The 23,523-nt window shown below is 35.0% G+C and overlaps 1 protein-coding gene across 2 annotated transcripts in view; it reads right to left on the bottom strand.

The window, feature by feature from the left end:
- Positions 1–6,103: 6,103 nt before the first annotated feature.
- Sirt6 (sirtuin 6) overlaps positions 6,104–23,523 on the bottom strand; it is a 54,894-nt gene continuing 37,474 nt past the window's right edge. For both annotated transcript variants that reach the window (XM_081734095.1, XM_081734096.1), the window contains exons 4-7: positions 20,110–20,233; positions 15,064–15,237; positions 11,657–11,780; positions 6,104–8,778 (exon numbers count right to left, since the gene is read on the bottom strand). In XM_081734095.1, the coding sequence (XP_081590221.1) occupies positions 7,885–8,778; positions 11,657–11,780; positions 15,064–15,237; positions 20,110–20,233 (1,316 nt within the window). In that variant the 3' untranslated portion in view covers positions 6,104–7,884. The remainder of the gene's footprint in view (positions 8,779–11,656; positions 11,781–15,063; positions 15,238–20,109; positions 20,234–23,523) is intronic.

Genomic DNA, 23,523 nt, shown 5'->3' with positions numbered 1-23,523 from the left:
TGATGCTGATACCTCATTGTTCATACGTGATATATAATAACAGTATTAGATAAATAAAGAGTTTAGACAAATTTAGACAAAGACCATGAAGTGAAAATTTTAACTGTTTTAAACACACCAAAATATTTGCGCATCAGATCTGGGGTCCGATAGTTTTGCCACTCTCAAGCCTTTAAAAAAAAAAAAAAAAAAAAAAAAAAAAAAAAAAAAAAAAAAACTTTTATTATTAATGTTGCTATGTGTATATACAAACAATAGTAATATTTTTAAAATTACGAAAGGAAACTTCTTTTCTCATAAAATCCTGAATAAACTGGATAACAACTTCCAAGAAACACTAATTTAGAATATTAAACAATAATTCAAATCAAATTACTTTCTCTTTAAGTTAGTGCAAATTGTATCGAAACCAGTCTACTTCTCCGAAAAACTATTGGGAAAAGGAAATTCTATCATGTGGATTTGACAACCGTTGTACAGTAGCTTAAAATCATTGTAAAAAGAGCGAACAGAAATAAAAACTGCGCGCACTTTACTCGTCTAATACAATGGAGATCGAGCAAACTTTGATCCCTCGGCAAACTGAAAATCTACAGCGCTCTTGTCGCACCCACCCAAGCCTCCTCTATAAGAGCGTACTGAAGGAACAAGTGATTTGATGTGCTTTTCCGTGATTAACATTTAGTGATATACACGAGACATGAGTTAAGACTGGTCTTCGGTGCGAGCGGATCCGGGTTCGACTCCCGTAGCCGACACACGGTCAAAAAAATGTAAAAGCTCTTTTTCAGGCTAGTCATCCTGGATAAGGTTTCCCCACATTCACACCAAGCAAATGCCGGGATGGTACCTAATATATAGGTCCCAGGCCGCTTCCTTCCCGTTCCTCAGTGTGATCGCCAAAGGAAGTAATCCCTCAGACGCGACGCATTAACATGGCCATAGATGCGGAAAGCCCAGAAATCTAATTCCTAGTTAAGACTGTCTTGTCTCGAGAATGTCGTGAAAATGGCCTCGTCTCCAAAAGTATAGTTTCTGTTGGAAGAGCTCTGTCGACTTGGATCTCGTCAAAGTTCTGCTTCGTCTCAAGCACAACCCTCGTTCATACATTTATAGCGATATTATTATTATTATTGTTAGGAGACCAAGAGGATGCACTTAAGCGAGTTCATGTGATATTTTTTTTCCGTGAGATTATAAGATTGAAAGATTTAGTGTAACACTATATGAAAACTCCGTTGTATGTGTGTTACACGTAATTCAAGATGATTCCTCCTTTTTTTCAGGATGTTAACCTGCATATGGAAATTCAGTAAAAAGTAACCACATTTTATAACACCGGAGTTTTTTTTTTTTTTTATTTTTATTTTTAAGTGAGGTAAAAGCTTTCCGAGAAAAGACAGAAAATTCCGCGTAAAATTTATGTATTTGATGTCCATTTTGATGAAAAACTTTTTTTTTTTTTTTATTGCAAACGCGAAAGTACTAATTAACGCGAAACAAATGAATCTAGTAACAGGTGCTGCACCACATTTATTTTCAAATTTACCATTCATCTCACAATATCTCACACAGGGGGGGCAGTTCTTAATGAAACCGAAGGTAGCGAATCTTCACTCCGTCGCTGTACATCTAACAAAAAAAAATGGAAGTCAAAGTGCCACATGTTCTACTAAGTCTAGACCCAACCATGATAAATAATTTGGGACTACCCAATAAATAACAAGGAAAAACTAGAATTGCAGTAAGTTAAGCAATTTCAACTGAAAATACTATTCGAAAATCATATGATATATTATGTTCAATAATTGTTATTCTGCACAACTTTTTCATTCTGTAAATTTAATTTGTAGAAAGGCATTTCATTAATAATAATTTAAAAAAAAATAAATAATAAAAAAGTTGACAGACCATCTGCTAAGAAACCACATTGGAGTTTTGTACCGGATGCAACACTAGTACCACATTGCGGTAGACCTCTCGAATTAAAAGGAGTGTTTATACTTTTTACTTCTATTCGCAATGGTTATAATAAAGAAATTGAAATATCATGACTTAAATACTGTTCATTTATTTAAAAAAACACAATCGTATTAGACTCTTGTCTAAATAATTTAATTCATAAATAATATACAATAATTTTCAACATAGAGTACAAAAGATTACTGAATGATTTCACACATACAAATACCATAACCAACTAAACATTCGCATTCTGTCAAATACATATGATATAGCACACATATCTCACAACACAGAAGAGTTTAATATGAAGTAATCAAGTGACATTACAAGGAAACGAGCAATATAAAACATACGCTCTGGAGAAATTTTAAAGAGAATAACTTTTTCAGTTATTTTTAGCACAATACACAATAATCACTATCGTCTACTTTGATGTATGTTTGAAGTCCATTAATGAGTGATTTTGCTATACAAAAGCAATTATGTTATTTAAGAGATGGCAGATATATTAAACTTTTATCTACACACGGCGTTTCTTATTTTAAAACATTTAATTAATTCGATAAGTTCTTCCATTATTTTAGATTTAGAAGTTACATTGTACAGGGTGTTTTTTTTTAAAACTCGCGGATTTCATTTGGGTCTAGAATTTCTAACAGAAGTCCGATTTACATGCGGTTTGTGGTAAATGATCAAGGAAGGATGGGAGATTTGTGGGACCATGTGCACTGGTTTAAAGTCACCCGGGGTAATATCGGCCACGCCTCAACAAAAACTGCAAATACTCACCAGTATACCTTATAACTAGAATCAAGTGCGCTGCGGTGTGAAGATTTGAGTTTTCTTCGTACATGGAAACCTCGTAAGGTCAATAAGAAAAAGAAATATGAAACTAGGCCATTGTATTGGAAATTGCGCTGTACAATTCTGTGCTACTGTGTGAGTATAATCAGGACACAATGAGAATAGTGTACTCTTTGGAGTAACATGAGTTCATCGTTAGAAGTTATTGGTAAACGGAATCTGTTGTTGCTTCGCGAAGGTCATTTAGAAACAAATTTGCCTCACGTTCTGCCCCAGATAGTAACATAATATATCTATGGTTGCTAGTGAATCAATTGGAAGAAACAGGATCGCTTCTGAGACAGGGAAGTATCGGACCCTGTAGGCAGCTCTTGTGGAAAATGTCATTTATCGACTCCTTAGGTCGCCCAAGAAATCTCTCTATTGTTTGTCGCAAGAAATCGGCTGTAGCTATTCAACATCGGATTTTTGGATGTTACCCCTAACACTTAATTTGTATTCTGCAATTTCGCTTCAAAAAGCCAAAACCTCATTCCAGTTGCACGGTACACTGGCAAATATTTGCTGTTTTTCTTGAGGCATGGCTGATATTACTCCGGATGAATTTAAACCAGTAAACATAGTCCCATAAATCTCCCATCCTTACTTGATCATTTGCCACAAACTGCATGAAAATCGGACTTCAGTTAGAAATTCTAGACCCAAATGAAATCCGTGAGTTTTAAAAGAATCACTCTGTACTTTAAAATTACATTTAATACATATATTTTCCATTAAAACCAGAGCTAGGAGACGTGCAGATAGACATACTCTGATACAATCTCAATTTTCTGAACAAATTTATTAATTTAGAGTGCAGTATTATAAGCCGTTGAGCTGCCGAAAATAATCAAGCAGGCCTACCTTACTGACGATACTACAATATTTGATAAATTTAATTGTAATGTCCAGTGTTCGAAGTGGAAAAAAAGCAGAGGCGGTATGTTTTATTATGATTTTGACTCAGCATACCGGCTATTTAAATATTGTCTTTAACCAGAAAAACCAGAGACGGTATGTCTTCATTACTGAATAACCAGAGGCGGTATGGCATACCACCGCATACCGTCTCACTTCGACCACTGGTAATGTCTGATCCCATGCAGAACGTGAAGATGCCCTCTGGTTGGTTCAAGAATGCCATATGCAGCTACAAAACTCCTACATCATAAGACTAACAGTATTACCAAGTCTGTCAGTAAAGGGCGCTCTGAAGGATGAAAACGAAAACATACGACAATAAACGCACTATACATCACTGATAAGCAAATCTCGTACTGGTGATACAACGCTGAAGAAAGAGAACAGTAACAGCCAATCCCTGAAATCTCGAGCTATAATTATATCTGGATTGAAATTAACAAGGAGTTGCTGTTTATGTGGCTTTGGTTATCGCCTTTTTCATTCGTAGCCTCATTTGAACTGCAAGTTACTATCACTGTCCTGAATTTCGCTGAAAAACACTGTTGACAGGTCTTAAATACTTAGTATTAACTATATGCAATTTAACGTTTCCTTTCGATGTCGAACCTATACGAGATGGAACTTATTATTTAAAGTGGAATTTGAACCATTACTTGGGCTTTGTATCCAAGGCAAATATCTCCACCAGGAATCAAAACCGAAATCACGTACACAGGAAATACGCGCGCTAGCCACTTGGACGCAAAGGGTCACAACGCTGTACTCGTCAGCGTTGCCACCGTACGTGGAAGTATTTAACAAATGTTAAATTGTAAGTAATATAGTCATGGATTCGTTCTGTCATGTGCTAGTTTTTTAAAGTAACTGAGGGAACTGCCCAAATGTGGAACAAACAAAAGCAAAATCTCAACCAGACGTAAGTATATAACTCATACAAGAGGCTGAAAAAGACTAGATGAATTATATTATGAATTCACTTTCTCCCTATTCACCTGACTTATATCCGAATTAATACTTTCTTGCTATTTCGAACACTTCCTGTGAAGGAAAATCAACTGATAACAGATTCGCCTGCTATTATTATCTTCATAGTGCAAAGGTCTAATATATTTTCTATGGAATCAAAGTTTCACAGTGGTTTATAGAGGCTTGTTCCATACTTATGGTAGTAAATTGCACCCACCTGCCCTAGGCTATGAAACCTCTTTTCCACTACCTATCATGTTCAATATGATAGTCCTAGCACGACATCGGAGCCTCCATTGAAGGAGGCTTCTATTCGGCACTGCCTAATCCATCTCAGCCCATTCACACTTACATACTTTCCAGAGTCCTTAAAGTGTGGATCGGCGTTTTAGAATGTTCCATTTTAATAGGCGAAAGGTACAGAATTCATGAGTGATGTATCTGGCGATTTAACAGGATTCTGTGCAAATAAGTTAGCCTTCATACCTATTTCCTGTTCCATACGAGCCATGTAAGCTACCATTATGTTGGCAGTGTGTTGCTGACCTAGTCTTGGTGGATGTGGACTTTGTCCATCCACCACAAAGTCCCAATGTCTCATTGTCATTCAAAGCAGGGGTATATTGGCGGTATATATAAGATCTATGCATGCTATAGTAAGCAGTGTTTACTTCTGTATATAGGAAGCTTCACTTTGGTAAGAAACTTGCCACTACCATAAACCCCTTGGTGGAACTTTTGTTGCACATGCGAATCCACTGTGTGTGCTTCATTACATCGATAGGACGGTAGTAAATCGCAAGCACCTCGTTTGACCTGGTCAAACTGACCCAAGTCTCATCTAGGATGATGATATAACGCCATTTATCACCCTCTAGGTAGCGCTCATACAGACGTTTGCATGGAGTTTTGTGCCTTTGGCCTAATACAATGGAACATCACAAAGCGTCAGGTCACAACACTTGAGGGACTATGGAAAGTCTGCAAGGACGAGTAGGTTAAACTCGATCAGGCTGTGCTAAATAGTAGTTTCCTTCAATGGAAGCTCTGATGTTGATGTGCAAATAAATATTAATCGCCAGGAGTATCATATTGAACATGATCGATGGTGGAAAAGTAGTTTTACAGCCTAGGGCAGGCAGGCAATTCACTGTCATAAGGATGAATGACCTTCTGTATTTTGAATTAATCTTCTTCGAGCTACAGCCCATGAAGGCCTATGGTCGCCCACACGGCTTTTAGATAGGTGATGTATTGTTAACAAATCACCAGTCTTCTCAGTACTCGAAAATGACACAACTATGGATATTTTAATTGTACCAACCTAAGAAATCATATGAAAGCATACGATATATATATATATATATATATATATATATATATATATATATATATATATATATATATATATATATATATAGGGTGTTTCGAAACAACACGGACAACGTTTGGGACGTGATTCCTGACACCTAGATAAGACAAAAAGTATAGACCAACCTGGGTGCACAAATGCTTCCTTACGGAGTTATAAGCTGCCGAAAACATGACAAAATGAACTTCAAAGTTCTATAGCTTCAAAACTATGGAACCCACCGTATTCGCGTCAAGACTTTACTTACGAACTAATATGTACGATATTCAAAAATACATGTTTCAGAATCCTAAGGTGCCGACGCAACAATTTTTATAGAGGGAATCTGGCTACGGACATTTAAGTTGAAGACTCACCGACTACCTCTATAAAAAAAATGTTGCGGAAGTACCGCACGATTCTGAAACATGAATATTTGGACAGGCACATACTAGTTCGTAAGTGAAGTCTTGATCCGACTACGGTAGATCCCATAGTTTTGGAGCTATGGACATTCAAAGTTCATTTCTTCATGTTTTCGGCAGCCTATAACTCCGAAAAGAAATATTTGTGCACCCAGGTTGGTCTATACTTGTTGTCTTATCTTGGTGTCAGGAATCACTTCCCAAACGTTGTCGGCATATAAAACACTGTAAAGCTAATAATAAACACATTATATCTCTTCTAATAGTCATTAAAAATATATATGAAGCTGTAAAAAGGCCTCGAACGTTAATGGAATAAAACAAGCAAAAATCACACGAGAATCTTCTGAGTATTTAAAACACTGAGTCTTACGCTGTGTTATTGAAGGAAACTGAAAATTACTTCAAATTATACAAAATTCATACAATTCGTAGCATTATTTGTAACAATAATAAATAAATTTTTAGCTTCAATCATATAAATACACTACAACACAATATACGCTTCTGAAAGTAAAAATACAAATCATGTAACAATGATTAAATAAATCAAACAGTTTTATACAGAACAGAACTCTAAAATCGGTGGGAAAACCAGCACATCTTATCATACTCAATACATTAACTTAATATTAGAAATTTGGTCATTGTTTTCAAATTCTGTGTATATTTAATTTTGAACATTATATAAATCGAAGTACAATTTCTGCTATTCTTTTGTTTTGATGTGTATCTTCAAACATTCTTATACGTCATTCGCCTTAAAAGCGCAAAATTAACCCATACAAATTAATACCACTATAAATAAACAACACATACATGCAGTTTATAATAATCAATAATTGTACTTATCTATAAAATGTGAGATGTTTAAAAACAAAATTTTTCAATAAGCTTTATCAAGTACAAATCGTACGTATAACCTGGGGCACGGTTTTATGGTGTAGGTATATGAAAACAATACCTAAATTCTGAAAATATTTGACGTTAAACTACATACAAATGTAACACAAAAATATGAAGCGTTCCTGAAATAAGAGTGGTATCAGAATATAATTTCTCAATAAATTAAATGTAGATAGTATTGCACGCATAAAGCTACACTCAGTAGAAACCACCACGATTCTATATGATAAAACTCCATTCACCGATCCTTGAATTAACAAAGCTTTAAAGCAAAAAGAGTCGAAAATTTTGTACCGTTTGTGGCTCATGGCAGCAAGATTGGTGTCATGCTGCAAATCAACACAATAATTGTAGTATCCAACATCTTTTGTGCTCCTCTACAATGTAATAGTGAAAGCAACACTTTATGATAATTACAACAATCTTATGTATTATGTATATGCCTACATATGAAAAAAAACTGACAATGTACATATACGTAACATTAAGAAGAGCTGAGCAGCCTTAAGACTCAACAATAATTGGTGAAACTGAGTGCTGCTTTAATTCTATAGAGACCATCGACTCATCGTCTGTCTCAGAAGATGACATTCTTTCTTCCTGAGATATGTTATCTTTCGGAGACAACGTGGTCCCTGACTTTGGATGAGCTTCTACTACAAATTGATCATCTGATGTTGAAGTAAAAGCAGCGTTTTCTTGAGTCTGTGAAGTATCAATATTGTTGCGCGATTCGTAAGTTCCGTCTGAGGTAGATCCTTCTTCACGCAAAGAAGATGCACTATTTTCAGAATTGTGAGTGCTTTTTCCCCGGGTATTTTCTTCTACTTCCGCTTGACTGATTACTTCTGTTTTCGCTTGATTGATTACACTATGAGATGTTTCTTCTCTAACACTGTCCGTGATGGTAACTGATTCACTTTCTACGAAGTCTGCTGATTTAATGTTATTTCCTGACAACTTTTCCACAATCCTGTTATCTAAAACTTCTCCCGTACTACATTCTGGTTCTTTCTTAACTTCAATTGTTTCCGACTGCGCTGAAATGGAAGAATCTTGCACTTCTTCACGTTTTATGTCACTTGTCACATCTTCTACTTTAAACTTCTTCTTATCTTCTTCACTCTCGCACTTTTCACGTTTCACTTTCCGTAAACTACACTTTTTGCTGTTAGGTCCACAACACTGTGACAAATACCATTTCTTCATCTTGTTCACATCCTCCTCCGGAATTGTCCATTCCATAAATCCTGGTTTGCCATCCTTTTCATCCGGTGGGATATTTCTAGTTGGATCGTCTTCTGGTTTATAAGAAGGAATGGTTAAATTGAGCAACTTCATAAGTTCCTTCATGATATCATCCACGTACGAATGGATCAGTAAGTCTGCTTTCCGGTCCTGAAATGTTTCACATATTTATCAGTTGAAATATAAAAGAAACGACACAAAATATAAGAATTTATAGCAGTCTAACATATTTCTTTATACGTGAAGTTGGTATCAACAATTTAGTATCTTTCGTGAAAAAAAATTCCTAAGGTCTGCTAACAGGCCTGATCAGAACATGTCTTCTTGCATATAGAATGGAACAATAGAAGAATAGAATAGAACATGAAGATTGTACAGATTGCTAACAATACAGAATTTTAAAAAGAAACAATTTTTGCAGCCGAATGTACAAACAAAATCAGGAAGCTTTCAGTATCATTTATTTTATTTTATGAGTATGGTATTCGTAGCTGCATTTCCAAATTATCATAATTTGGATTCTAAGTTTTCTAGAGGGTGGTGCGAGAATGGGAGATTTTTTGAATAGCGTAGTACACGATCACTGTTAAGTATGACAACGCTGTGAGATCATAATAATGTAGCATACACGATGATATTTCAGTTGTCATGGAGCAGTGTCAGGGGAGCAACGCGCTTTCGCGGTGAAAGAATATTACAAAAATAATGATAGTTGTGATGCTGTACGGCGTGAATTTTGGCGTCATTTTCAATTGCGCCGTCATGATATGGTTCCGTCGGGCCACGCTATGAAGAAATGGATGGAAAGATTTGAAGCAACGGGATAAACATTGAACTTCAAACATGTAGGACCAAGAAGAAAGATTCGAACTCCAGACACTATCCAAGCAGTAAATGCAACAACCGAGAAGTCCGCAACGCTCTGCACAGCGACATGCCAAGTCATTAGGATTAACACGTCCGAGTTTGGGTTGAATATTCCATGAAGATTCAAAACTGCATCCATATAAGCTCCAGGTAACCATTCATTGCAGGATAGTGATTCAACAATCGACGAACTTTTGCTGAAACATTTTTAGACAAAAGTAACGAAGATATAAAATTCCTTGAAAACTTGTGGATGTCCGACGAAGCACATTTTTACTTGAGTGACTATGTGAATAAACAAAATTTTGGGTACTGGGCTGTCAATAATCCCAATTTTATACACCAAAGACTGTTTCACAGTGAAAAAGTAACCGTGTGGTGTGCCGTTTCAACGCAAGGAATAATTGGTCCATACTTCTTTTAAGATGATTATGAACGGGCAGTTTCTGTAATGTCTCAACGGTATGTGAATATAATTGAAACGTTTTTCAGGAATGAACTACAAAAGTATGCAGTGAATAAATCCAGTATGCAGTATGGTATAAGTATGCAGTATGGTTTCAGCAAGACGGAACTATAGCTCACTCAGCGGGGATATTGATAATCTCTTTAGGAGACTTGTTTGAAAGACAAATCACGTCAAGAAATGGCGATATGAACTCGCCTACAACATCGCCAGATCTGCCAGCGTGTGATTTCGTTTATGGGCCTATTTAAAGAATCATGTCTTTCCTACTCGTCTTCATATACTGGATGAACTCAAAGCCGTGATATGTGAAGAGTTTCGACATTACTGCGGACGTACTGCAGAAAGTTATGAAAAACGTTCATTCGGGAATGCTGGAATGTTACCTCAGAGAGGAACGTCATTTAAAGGGTATTATTTTTAATACGTAAGTTACTTTCGTTTTCATTCAAATGGCATACATGTACCATCTTCTGTCCAGAATTACGTAAGAATATATATATATACTACTGTGCATTACGACATTTTCAAAATCTTCCATTCCCGCGCGCCACCCTGTAATTTTGTTTGTATGAACATTGACTTTTGTATGATTGAAAGAAAAAAAAAAAACATTAGAAAGAATATAATCCGCAGGTGAATCTGAGATCTCCCACGTAAGCCACCTACGTCAGTAATCAAGAGAATCTGACATTCTACGCCATCTACGTCAGTAACGAAGAGAATCTGATAATCTAAAGTAGCCATCAAGAGCAAGGAGAATTCAAATAGGTAATTTTACAGTAGTAAGAAGAAAGAAAAAAAGAAGAGATTGAAAGAAAATGTCACTATGATTTCAAATATGGTTCTGTGTTAGGAAAATCCGTGTCATTTTTCGTGACTTACTTCTTATGATTAGAGAAAGGTAAAGTTAGCAAGCGCGAATGCCCTAACTCTGAAGTAATCGTATCAGAAAGAGACATCACGTACATTTTGAAAGCAAAAATATGGTGAATTTGTGTGTTTTATGCGATTACTGTCGTATTTACATAAACAAGATGACTTCCAACATATCACAACAAGGAATAGCACAAATAAATGTCACAATATAAATTAACATCTCATAAGAGGACAGTAACTCACTGAAATACATATTATGTTAAACTAACTAAATCTTTAACTTGGAGAATGACCTAAGGCAAACCACATAGGTAACAATATTTATTGTCTCATATAGCTAAATCTTGTGAAATAATATCAGAGAAACATTTGCTACAACTCAATAAATGCTTGGAAACAGTAAGTGACGCTTTCTATACATTATTGCAACATATTAATTAAATAGTATGTTTATTCATAGAACTTGCGACAAATTTTTGAGAAATCTAATTAAGGTTGAAAATGAAATCTTTCGTTTAACGTCTTAAGGAAACGCATGATTAATGAAAGTGAATAAAGTAGTGAAATGAGAATGTGGGAGGAAACAGGAGAAGCTCCACAAAACCCACGGACACGTTGTTATCCACTACAAACTCACATTGCCTGGGATCGAATCAGAAACCTCTGTCATGAAAGCGTTCTAATACTGAGCAACCGTGTCCCCGTGAAGTTTGAAAACCAATTTCAAAAGGTGTTCTTATTATCGTTTGTCCAGCAAAAATCTCTATTTAGTTTAAACCCCTTACATTTATCTGAAGAAAAATGTCATAATCTTACATGTTTTGTTGGTTGTAAATTACAGATCACCAATCGTCCTCCATATTTTCTCGTATTCAAAGGAAGATTTCCACTTGGTATTATTTGAAGAGTAGTGCCTAGGCAAATACTCAGGTCACTCACGCTGAAAATAAATAAATAAATATTAGCTTCTAAAGTATCATCTCACATATGTCTAATATACAACATGATTATAAAAGAATGGTCCAAACAAAGAGGCCTGTAACAAGAGTGATAAACTGGTCAGTCATTGTAGAAAAAGGAAATAAAAGTTTTAAATAATTTTTGCGTGTAAATGTAATATAAATATGTAGCTACTAGAGCTGTGTGAACAAGGTACCAACATCAAAGCACCGCATAGATAGCATTGTGGGTTGGATGAAACAGATCGAATAAGTGACTGTTTATATCCTGGAAAATTTCGTATTCGTATCGCCCACAGACAACGGAAGACAGTGAACACCCATCTCTAAAAATAAAAAGTTAAAATAATTAAATTAATTAATTAATAATAATAGAGGGAAGAGTATAATACTGTAGTTACCACAAGCCACGGTATAGCGTCTCACGAAAATGACTACGTTGTACAGATACACGTCAGACTGCGATATACAAATTAGTCCCTGCATGAGATAACACCCAACAACATGACAAAATGCCGCAACTTTTGCATTCCAAGACAAATTACAAGAGGACAATGTAATCTATGGTATAATAAAAATTATTTATTTAATATGCGTAGTTATTTTTGATCCTTTCTTTGTGTACTACTTCTGAGGACTTTGTCAACGTATGTATTTTCTAAGAACTAATCTCTAGCTGCTCCTGTATCACATTTCTATTAGCTATTCTTAATGAAGGTAAGAACGTTATCAGTGACGTAGAAAAAGGAAAGTTCGAAGAATCCCAAACGTTTAATAATTGAAACCGTTCGATGAGTAAACTAATGAAAAATAACGGTTGCAAAACACTATAAGCAGCAATAGAGAAGATCCACCATATTTGATATTTGATTCTTCAATATTGCAATTACTAAAATAAAATATGAGAACTTGAATATTTACTAAGCTGAATTTTGTGGGGATTTTTGGTGCTTACTATGTGATTCTGTACCGAAGATTTTTGTGTGACCAATAATTAATGACATATTCCATAGGTTATCCAAGCTACCTCTATCCAGGTTTAATTTTTTAATTCTAAAGAAATAAGATTCGTAAGTTTGTTTCTATTACTGAAGACGTCTTATGTAGAATTTTTACTTTGTTTATGATATGTTTAGTTTCACTTTTGTGTTCTGATAATCCTGGAATGACTGGTTAAATATTACTTTGAAAATTTTAACGTCATGATAGTTTTAAGCAACGCGACGGTTTTTCATCTCAATAAGAATGTTATTCGCCGAAGTTTTACGATCTAGGGCCCAGAGAGCAAACTGTCATTGTAAAGTGCTTCATGAACTAAACAAAAGTGCACGTGTTTCTGCGCAGTGAGCAGATACAAGGGTGAGAGCAAGGTTGTAAGATATTAAGCAAATTTGGAGTTCAGAGTGTCTTACTTTTATTTATAGCTATATTCTTCAAGTGCATATCCACTTTGGGCAACGAAATTTTTGTGATCTGAGAATACATAGACAGGGAGAACTTGAGCGGTTTTCAAACTACTCTGAAACTGTCCTGTAACATCATACTGGTTGAACCAATTGTTGTTCTTACTAGCGAGTTCAGTCAACATAATATGTCATTCCTCTTCTTCTTTTACTTCTATCTTCCTTTCCACTGTAATTAATAACATTACAATTTATATGTTAAGTTTGGCATATATTCCAAATTAAACATAAAACATCTTTATAGAAAATACACCATGAAGCAAAGTAAGTGGTACACTGATCATTGACAGTGCAATACGCGCTGAATGGACTACAGACTGATAAGAAATCTTACAATTCTCGTAATTTTATAACGGGTCTTGCTGGAAGAATGACAAGTAACACCACACTTGCAATAAACTTCTAGTTTAATGGTGTAAAGCTGCTGAAGAACCTCTAGCCTTTGATTGGCTAGAGGTTCATGTTCAAATCTCGACCACTTGATGTGAGTTTAGTTTACAGAACCACCATCATTACACAAAACAACTTTCCTCTTGAATACCTTTCTCCTATTGCGCCCACTACGGATAGAGCCACAGACTCCAAATGAATGATTACGTAGGGAGATTAACTTTTAATACCCAACAATTATACTAACAATGAAACATGCCAAACCTAGACAGACAGATAGACCGTGTCGTTATAATTAGAGACACGATATTGTGGTGAATAAGAATTCGTAATTTCGTTATAAAAATATGCGTAAAGCGGGATAAAATCGGCGAATAAAAATTTAATGTAAGAACACTACTTTCCCTGGCAATTACAATTAGTTATCTTTTATTTCACCTTAATTTCCACTCATCAATCATCATGATATGAGTTCATGCATGACTATATTAAACAGTATTTGATTTTTTAAAAAAATAACACTATGCATCCTCTTTGAATAAAAGTATCATTTAAAGAAAAAACACACAGAGAGAAAACACTAATAGAAAAAAAAAATAACTTTAGTGTTCACGATTTACTTATGCAGCGTTAATTTTTTTTTTTTTTTTTCGGTATGTCACTGTAAGAAAGAGCCCTCTCCACATCAACATTCGAAACTGATATGTACATTAGTTGGAGACACTTTCCAGCGATTTCTGAATGCTCATTAATATACCCTGCAACACTCCTTCCACACTATCCACTTCAGCAGTAGATACCGTTTGGAGCTCATCTTGTAACTGCATGTAAAATTTCAAAAATTCATGATCTATTTTCTCAAAAATGGAAGTTTTCATCATATTGCTAGTAACTGCCAAATAATGATGAATAAATGTCAAATAATGAATAAATCGTAAGAGCGTCAAAAAACTGTCACTTTTGCGTAAATTTCGTGGAATATCGAGACTTGTTGCAAATTTCGCTAATTCGACAGAATTTCACGTTTAATCGCGAGCGTTTTGTGGTCTAACAAATAGTGAAAAAATATATATTTTAGGTACACAACATTTTCATACAAAACTGATACATTTTGCGTTTTCGCGTGTAACCAAAAAATCGTGTCTAGTTATCATACATTTCGCTGTGCAATTAAATTATCAACAACCAGTATCATCTGGAGCAGATAACAAAATAATGCAAATGATGAAGCAGCCTGGGAGGTTTCAAAAGTAACTTCTAATTGCGGTGTACTGATACAGGATAACAATACAATTTCTACGAAGGTCTATGTTGGTTGTCCGAGATACTCACGAACTTAGATACAGTAAGTTTTGCCCAAATCTTAATGTCTAAATTATGTTACAAACGTACGTTAAAAGAATATACTTACCAAGAATGAAAGTCTGCCATATGCAAATCTTTGATTGGAAGATTGTGTTCCCAATCTAAGATCGTATCATGAAGTCTTCCTCTGCATGGTCGTCCTCCAGGACGTACAGAAGGACAAGATACATTCAAGCACTTTTGTCCCACAGTACTAGTTGCTTTTTCTCGTACGAATTGCCTAAAAACAAATGTATACATCAGAGGAGTGCAAATCATATCGTCTACGTCTGAATGTTTCGAAACGTTACCACATAATCTTGCTATTAATTTTCTACGACTTTTTATAGGAACTTTGGACGATAAAAAAAATAAAAATAAACCAAGAAAGAAACAAATTCGAAGCAATAAATATCAGAATATAAAAGATACATTTCAAATGAAAAACTCACTTTATTAGATATTAAGATTTAACCTTCAAATACCACATTATTTCAGAAAACACTGGCATACATTCCAAACTATTGTCTTGAAAATTCCCAAGAATATTCTCAGTATAAACTCCGTTTTCTATTCTTGCTGTTCTATGAAAAATGGGAGACATACAGCATTTTAACAAATGAATAGACATAAAGTTACATTTTGTTAATTCTTAGAGGCATCTGTTACTGGTGTCCATATATTTACACCTATCCATGTAATGAATAAGGAGAGTACTATTAACTTCATATCGCTTTGTTTTATTGTTTTTATTCTGTATTTTATAATAATAATAATAATGATGATGATATTAAAAATAACTTCCATTTGAGCAAACACAGCAGACTCAGGGTAATCCCTATCAATGGTCGCAATTCCACCTCAGGCCATGTAAGTCTGTGGAGAAAAGATAATATGTGCATGGTTTTCTCGGTATATTTCAGTTTTAGCCAAATTTATCACTTCCCCCAATGACTTTATCGTTTTCCTTTACTTATTTTTGCCAATACGGTGTACGCTTCCATGTGCATAAAAATAAAAAGTGAAACATATATAGTTCTATTTTGAACAGATTACTCAAAGTTGTCTCTTTTGTTTTGGCAAAAGTTTCTAAACGTCATCCTGTCTATTACCTCGTTATCAATGTCCGACGATATAACCTCGTTGCTTTCTCCAGGAACCTTTTCAGAAATTCAACTTAAAACACACCTTACATTCATCTCTATCTACATAGTTCAGATTTCTTTGAGACCAGTTATCAGACCTGATAAGATCTGGTAATTCCTTTCGCAGTCATTTCGTTGTCCATAACTTTTGAACCTTTTTATTGAAGAATACATCATATACCTTTAGATAGTATTCCAAGGTTTCACTTCTCCTTTATGAACATAATTTGAACTTTTGTTCAATAGTTAAAAAAAAAAAAAAAAAAAAAAAAACTCACCGGTGAAGGCGATGTTTCCCAGACAACTGAAACGTATCATTGGAGTAAGCCATCAGCTCTAACCATTCTTATCTTCTTTGACGCAGAATCAGATGATTGAGTTGAGTTGATTTTGAGTTTAACGCCCCTTTCAGCAGCGACGCTATATGAAATGGTACCTACTGATTACGTGGAATCAGAACCACATGAGCTCCTGCCGGGAATCGAAGCCGGGTTTCCCATGAATCAGATGATGTCCTGTCGATGGATAAGACATTGAATCTGGTCAAAACTGCCTAATTCTCTGGTCATCTTCTTTGCGTCCATACTGAATTTCTTTTGTATCCACTCTCTTACTATTAAATCATATCAGTTCTCGCTCCTTGCAGAGATGAGCAGTTCATTTATTTTCCCTGTTCCTTTCAGTTAGATGAATCAATCAATATTAACTGGGATTTTAGATTTTGCCGTGAGGTTTAACTGAAACTAATTCTATGGTCTATTGAATCCGGAGGTTCAATGCCACATTCACAAATATCTCCACCAACTTTTGTCCTTAACTAACTGGGTCCAATTTCTACTTTGTATTTCTATTTCTGGAAATTCATCTTAATACTGTCCTCTCATGTGCACCTAGGTCTTCATTATGGTTTTTTTCAGTTAAAAGTTACAAATCATTTCTACTTTCTTTCATTCTGGCTACATGGTCTGCCCACCTTAGCCTCCTACACTTGATGACCCTCGTAATGTTCGGTAAAGGTATAAACTATGCAATTTTTCGTTTCCATCATTGTCCATTCCCGTCTCTCTTGGGTCCGAATATTCGCCTCACGACTTTATTTTCAAATACTTTCAGTCTGCGTTCTTCCCTCAAAGTACGCGACCATGCTTCGTAACCATTCAGCACAATAGGCACAACTATCGTTTTATATATAAAGCTTCAAATTCTTCTACAGAGTTTGGGAAGACAAAAGAATTTGGACTGAATAACAATACGAATTCCCTGGTTTTAGTTGATATTTTATTTATTATTATTATTATTATTATTATTATTTTGTATGTGTGTGTGTGTGGATATGTTTTGGTCTGTTGATGTTGATTCTGGATATCTGAAAGTATTCACTTTGTCAAAAGTACCATTTGATGTTTTAACGTATTCATAATTTGCGATATTATGGTCACGGCAAATTTCAATTTTAATTTTTTCTGCATTTATTTCTAAATATATGTCCCTGCAGGCGTTTAAAACCTATGCATTTCTTTCTATTGTTCTCACATGATTCCCTACCAGATTTACATCAACATATGCATAACATGGTGAGAAGGTTTGGGTCCTGGTTGCTATCTTTGATTTTCTTTATCGCGTATTGTAGAACAAAACTGAATAATAATGACGACAATACATCTCCTTGTTTTAAGCCATTCTCGATGTGCCATGTATTTTCCTAGTCGAACTTTATTTTTGAGATTTATTTAAAGACATTTTCATTGATCTAACTAGCTTTCTTGGTATACCAAAGTCAGTAAGAATGTTTTACAATGTTTCCATCTTAATCAAGTCGTAGGCATTTCTGAAATCAATAAATAATTGATGTACCGGGGAATTGTATTCTCATTTCTTTTCGAGTATTTGATCTATTTCGCCTAAATCCGCACTGATAATCTTCAATAATTTCGTCTACGTATGTGGCTAATCTTGCTAACAGAATGTTTGAGGGACTTTTATAGGATGTTGACAAAAGAGAGATGAGTTGGTAATTATTACAATAGTTTTGTCGCCTTTCTTATGAATTGAAACAATGACTGATTTCTTCCACTCTTGTGGCAATTCCACAATTTTTCGTCTCAACCTAAAATTAACTCAGTATGAATTTCTTCTACGCCCTGAGGTTTGTAGTTCTTTAATTTCCTTACAGTAGTTTCTATTTCTGTTCAGTTAGGCTCTGGAATACACGATTCTGCTGTATGCATATCACTTTAGCCACGAACATTATTTTCCGACTGCGTGTTAAGCAAACTGTCAAAGAAATATTTCCATCTATTCAAAATACTATTCGTATCCATACGAATTGTTCGGTTCGCTTTCCTTAATACATAAGCACGTGAATGGATAGCCTTTCTTAAATTCGTTGATACCCTGAATGTTTCTGGTCTTACTATTATCTTCAAGTGCAATACTTTTAGCTTTCAAAATATCGCCGTTTCTTTGTTCTAAAAGTTTTAGAAGTTTCCTACCTAATGTCAACGAAAATTTATGTAGTTATATCGTTCGGATTTTGCTGCCAACATAGTTTAGCTTGCTTTCTCTTCTCTGCTAGTTTAGTACATTCCTTGTCAAACGAAGGTTTGTTTCTATGTATTTCCACGTACCCCAATTTTTCTTTTGCTGAAATTTTAACGTAATCCCTAATTTTAATTCGCGTATCCTCACCGAATCTTCTATAGTCGAGTATCTGTTCAACACTTCAATCTGGTATTCCCTTCTCCTCTAATTTCTTTAAATTAAACTACCCATTTTTAGATGCTGAATATTTCCTTTTTTTTTCAGCGATAATTTCTCTAATCGCTGCTACCAAGTAGTAGTCAGTGTCAGTCAGATCCTCTAAATAACCAAATATCGATTTTGCTAGACTGTATTCTATCTACTAAAGCGTGATCAATTTGATTATATGTTTTTCCATATAGTGAAGTTTAAATATATTTATGAATGTCACGATATAAGTGTTTTATATATATAACTATCCACGATAAAGTCTTTAGATGTTGCAAAATTCACGAGCTGTAGGGTTTACTCTGTGTTTAACGTGCCTTTTGTAGAATAATTATGTACAATTAATATAGCTTGCATTTCATTGTGAAATATTATGACATAAAGAGTACTAGTATCGTAGGAGTGTGGCTAATGTAAATATTTAGGGCATTAGAAAATGACTGAAACTGCTCTTATTAAGGGGACACGGTAGCTTAGTGATACAGCGCTCACCTCTGCTACGAAGTACTCCTGATTCGATCCCTCACAGACTGATATTGAATAACGTGGAGAAGAAACAATAAAAAAATTCAGACATAATTTTCAAATCGATGTCGATATAATCTAGATATGTTTCTATCCGCAATTTTACGAACTACTGAGATTAAAGTATTCAATATTAAAATACATATACAGGTTCCCCCCCCCCTTCCCTTAGTTAATCCAAGAATATTGTAAATATTCACAGTGACATAACTAGGGGAGATGTTAAACGGGGCTTGTGCCCTGGGCGCCGGATTGGGAGGGCGCAATATTGGGCAATTATTTGGGGGAGCGTTTTGGTTTGGTTGGTCAGGAGACGCTAAGGCGAGTTCTTGCCCCGGACGACAACTAGCGTAGTTGTGTCGCTGAATACTCATAAGAATATAACTAAGAATACTAGTACAGCTTAAATGACATCGTCGCATGAGAACCAGAGAAACGTAACTCCATTTTCGTAGATTTCCAGACGAGCGGACAAAAATATTATTTTCTTAGAAAAATGGTCTTTTTAATGAGATGGTAATTGAGCTACATTCCAACAAATGATCGACAAGGAGAACAGATAGCATTACTTTCCATTTACACCAAGTGGGGCTTTCAAATTTGTCCAAACATGAAGAACAGGAAACCCGCATTTTTGGAGTTACGTTCCTCTGGTCCTCATGCGACGACATGATCAGTAAGAATTGAAAATTTACCTTTCACAGAGACTACACTGTCCAATAAACATATTTCCATGCAACTCAGAAAGATATGCACGTGGTAATCCAGATCGAAGATGAAGGCCGTCGATATTCTGGCTTACTACATAATGAATCAAACCTGCAAATAAAATTGTAGAAGTACTAATTTTCAAAACAGAATTGAAAATTATTTAGTGTAACATTTATTAATCAAGGTATTTTAGGTTTTAACACTACAAATGATGTGTAAAACCAGAATATCATTCATAAGCCTTCTACAGAAGACTTTAAACAAAGTGTAAGAATGCTGCAAAACTTCATCCAGGAGGTGAATATTTAACCCAACTACGAACAAACAATGTGCGTTAAATTTAACACGAAAATAACCAAAATATCGATATAAAAGAATTTTTCGTGTGACAAATTCCATACTATGCAAATCTCCACGGCAAATATCTGAAATGTGAATCATACGTCTTCTTTTATAGTGAACTTATTAATCATGCACATTTGTATCGCACAAAATATCCTGTGTAAGAATTTACGTAGGGTTAAAGTCCAACCTCCAAGTCATACTGCATGTTAATCCACCACACTACGGAGGAAAACTGGCAGTAAGATCGTATGATGCTGTAGCTTTTATTGGTACGATAAAGCTGCAAAATATTCAGAAACGCACAATACGAAGTATTAGTACTTGCATCATAAACAATTAGGGATCATTTTGAGGACGTATTGTGATATAGGGACATTGAAATGTGTTTTTGAATAATAAAATTATTTATACAAACCGCATTTATTGTTCCTTTTTATAACGTGAACGTTGAACATAGAATTTTCTTCTAACTTATTCAATATATTATTGTACAGTCCCCAACAAAAAATTAGTATGCCTCCCTACATGTTTTTTTAAACAACGAACTGACCAACTGGGATTAACTTTGGGTGCTGTACCTCTCTATGTCACAGAAAACTGAATTAAAATTGTCGGCCCATTCCGAAGTTACTGAGTACATGTAAAAATAAGTCTATTTTCTACTGATTATTTGCCTATTCGGGTATATTTTTTTCGACATTAATGCTTGTGCTATTGTATGTCGGATCGTTCTAAGCATATGCGACATCACTCTGTATGCTGATGTTTACACACATAATGTATTTATATTTGGATGGTTAGTTAGGACAATGGAACATGATAAGAATGTTACACATATCCCTTCCTTTCAATTTGCTTGGATTAATTCCACCTACGTAGTTCTAAGACTTTGAATATATTTCTCTCAAATGCATTACATTACATTACATGCTGAATCTTTTGAGATTATCTTAACTTTACAATGATGGATTTGAAATGACTTTTGGAATAAATGTACCAGTGAATGTGGAGCAAAGACGAAGCAAACACAACTTAATACGACTTCTTCAGATCTTAATTTCTTAATAGATCTAATGCAGTTTAAAATTTCATTATTGCATAGTTTAATATCTGATATTTTACTTTGCAGGATATCAAAAAGTACACTCGAATGCACAAAAATACATTGAATAACTTTAGCAGGAAAACAAATGTCAAATCACACAAGTCTCTTGTTAACCCAACTGCAATGTGAACAGAATTTGAGTCCCACCTATGTTACTTATGATGTCACTTAAAGCAGATTTAAGTTCTGGATAGTGTTCCAATATTGTGGCAACACCACGCAACTGGTAGTTCCACCGAGTGTCACAAGGACTTAGCAATTTAAAACCCCTTTCCCGAAATAATTCGCTTCTTTTGCTTGACCGACTGAAAAAACTGTGAAATCCACTAATACTTGCAACAAATAATTTTACTTTACGTATTTGCTTGCAAGAATTAAGTAACACTAAATTTAATGATGAGCATAACAATGGATAAATACAGAATGTGGAAAGGTTTCTTTAATAATAGTATGAACTCCTCCTGACTTTCCTGTCATTACACTACAGCCATCTGTGCTACTAATTTATTTGAATCGATTTCCCACGCTTTCAGAATGTTTACCAAAATTTTAGCAAGACATTGCGCTGTTCTGTCGTTTGATACATCAAAGAAGCCAACAAACCTCTCTTCTATGTTTCCAGTTTCAACATTGGCATAACGAAAGATTACGCTCAGTTGACTTTTGGTTGACACATCAGTTGTGTCATCGGCTTAAATAGAAACAAAAGGAGTATTTTGTATCTCTTTCAGTATATTTTCATTAATTATTTCCGTAATACAGTCAATAATGTCTTTTTGAATATCCGGAGAAGTGCGCTTAAATACAGCATTGGAATATATATGGTTCTTCTGCTAGAAAGTCTAAAACTTCTAAGTAATTACCCTTATTCATTGACAATTTTGTTTCGTCAATACCACGAAAAGAAAGTTCCTGTTGTGCTAGAAAACAAATTGTACCAATTAGTCTTTTCGAAACGTTTATTTTCTTCAACTTTGTCATTGTGTTTTATAGCAGCAAGTCGTTGGGCCTCTGAAAGAGCATGATCTATTCTGATTTTCCCCAGTTCTGTAAATTTTTTAGGCTTTCTTCCCTCACCCCCTTTATGCACCATTCTGTATTGTTCCATGCGAAAAATAACTAGTAAAAACAAAAGAGCCTATTTCTTTTTGCGCTTTCAGTTAACCATGCTCTTGTGTGGTACCACTTAGGTTGAAAATGTCTTGTTTGCTTCCCATTCTTTTGCACAAGCAAGAGAGATGGAGTGGGTCGCTTGTTCTTTTTTCCCATTTTTTCCTCTAATGTGAGGCGGGCGAAATATGTCTCGTTCTCAAGGAGATCGTCCACCAAGTTCCGCGATAAGGCCATAGTAAATCTACATATGTCCCTTCACTAACACACACATACACTGTATTACTGTTTCAAAGAAACAAATAAAAACGGATATATGGCTATATTGTAAGTTCCTCAAATCATAGACACAAACTTAACCACTTCACACACAACACATATCAGCATACTAATGGAAAACAGTGGAGCAGCAGCTCACAGTCAATTGATGATTTTTACAGAAAAAGCTATTTTTAGATTGAAAATATGAAAAAAAAAAAAAAAAAAAAAAACTATACCTCATCTGAGGCCTTCTTCAGTATTGATCTTCGAAAAGCTTTCGGATAGCAACGCAACGCAAAAAATGCAACAAACCATTATAACTGCTATATCAATTATCGAAAACTAAAATGTAAATTTTACGATGTAATAACGCAAACCAGTACGCTATAAGGTCCCTGATGTATTAATACTATTCACAATAACATAACTTTTTTTTTTTGGTCAAAACTTGTTACTGAATGCGAGCTTTTAAATTTTTCATAGTCTCTGTTCTATACTTTCTTACAAGACCGCATCCTGTCGCTTTTGTTTCGCCGAACACCGAAAGGCTAGCTTTTCGTCAGCATTCTACTACTTT

Source organism: Thermobia domestica, chromosome 12 (assembly GCF_964235325.1).
Source record: "Thermobia domestica chromosome 12, izTheDome1.hap1.1, whole genome shotgun sequence".
NCBI lineage: Eukaryota > Metazoa > Arthropoda > Insecta > Zygentoma > Lepismatidae > Thermobia > Thermobia domestica.
This window is presented reverse-complemented; position numbering and strand designations above follow the sequence as displayed.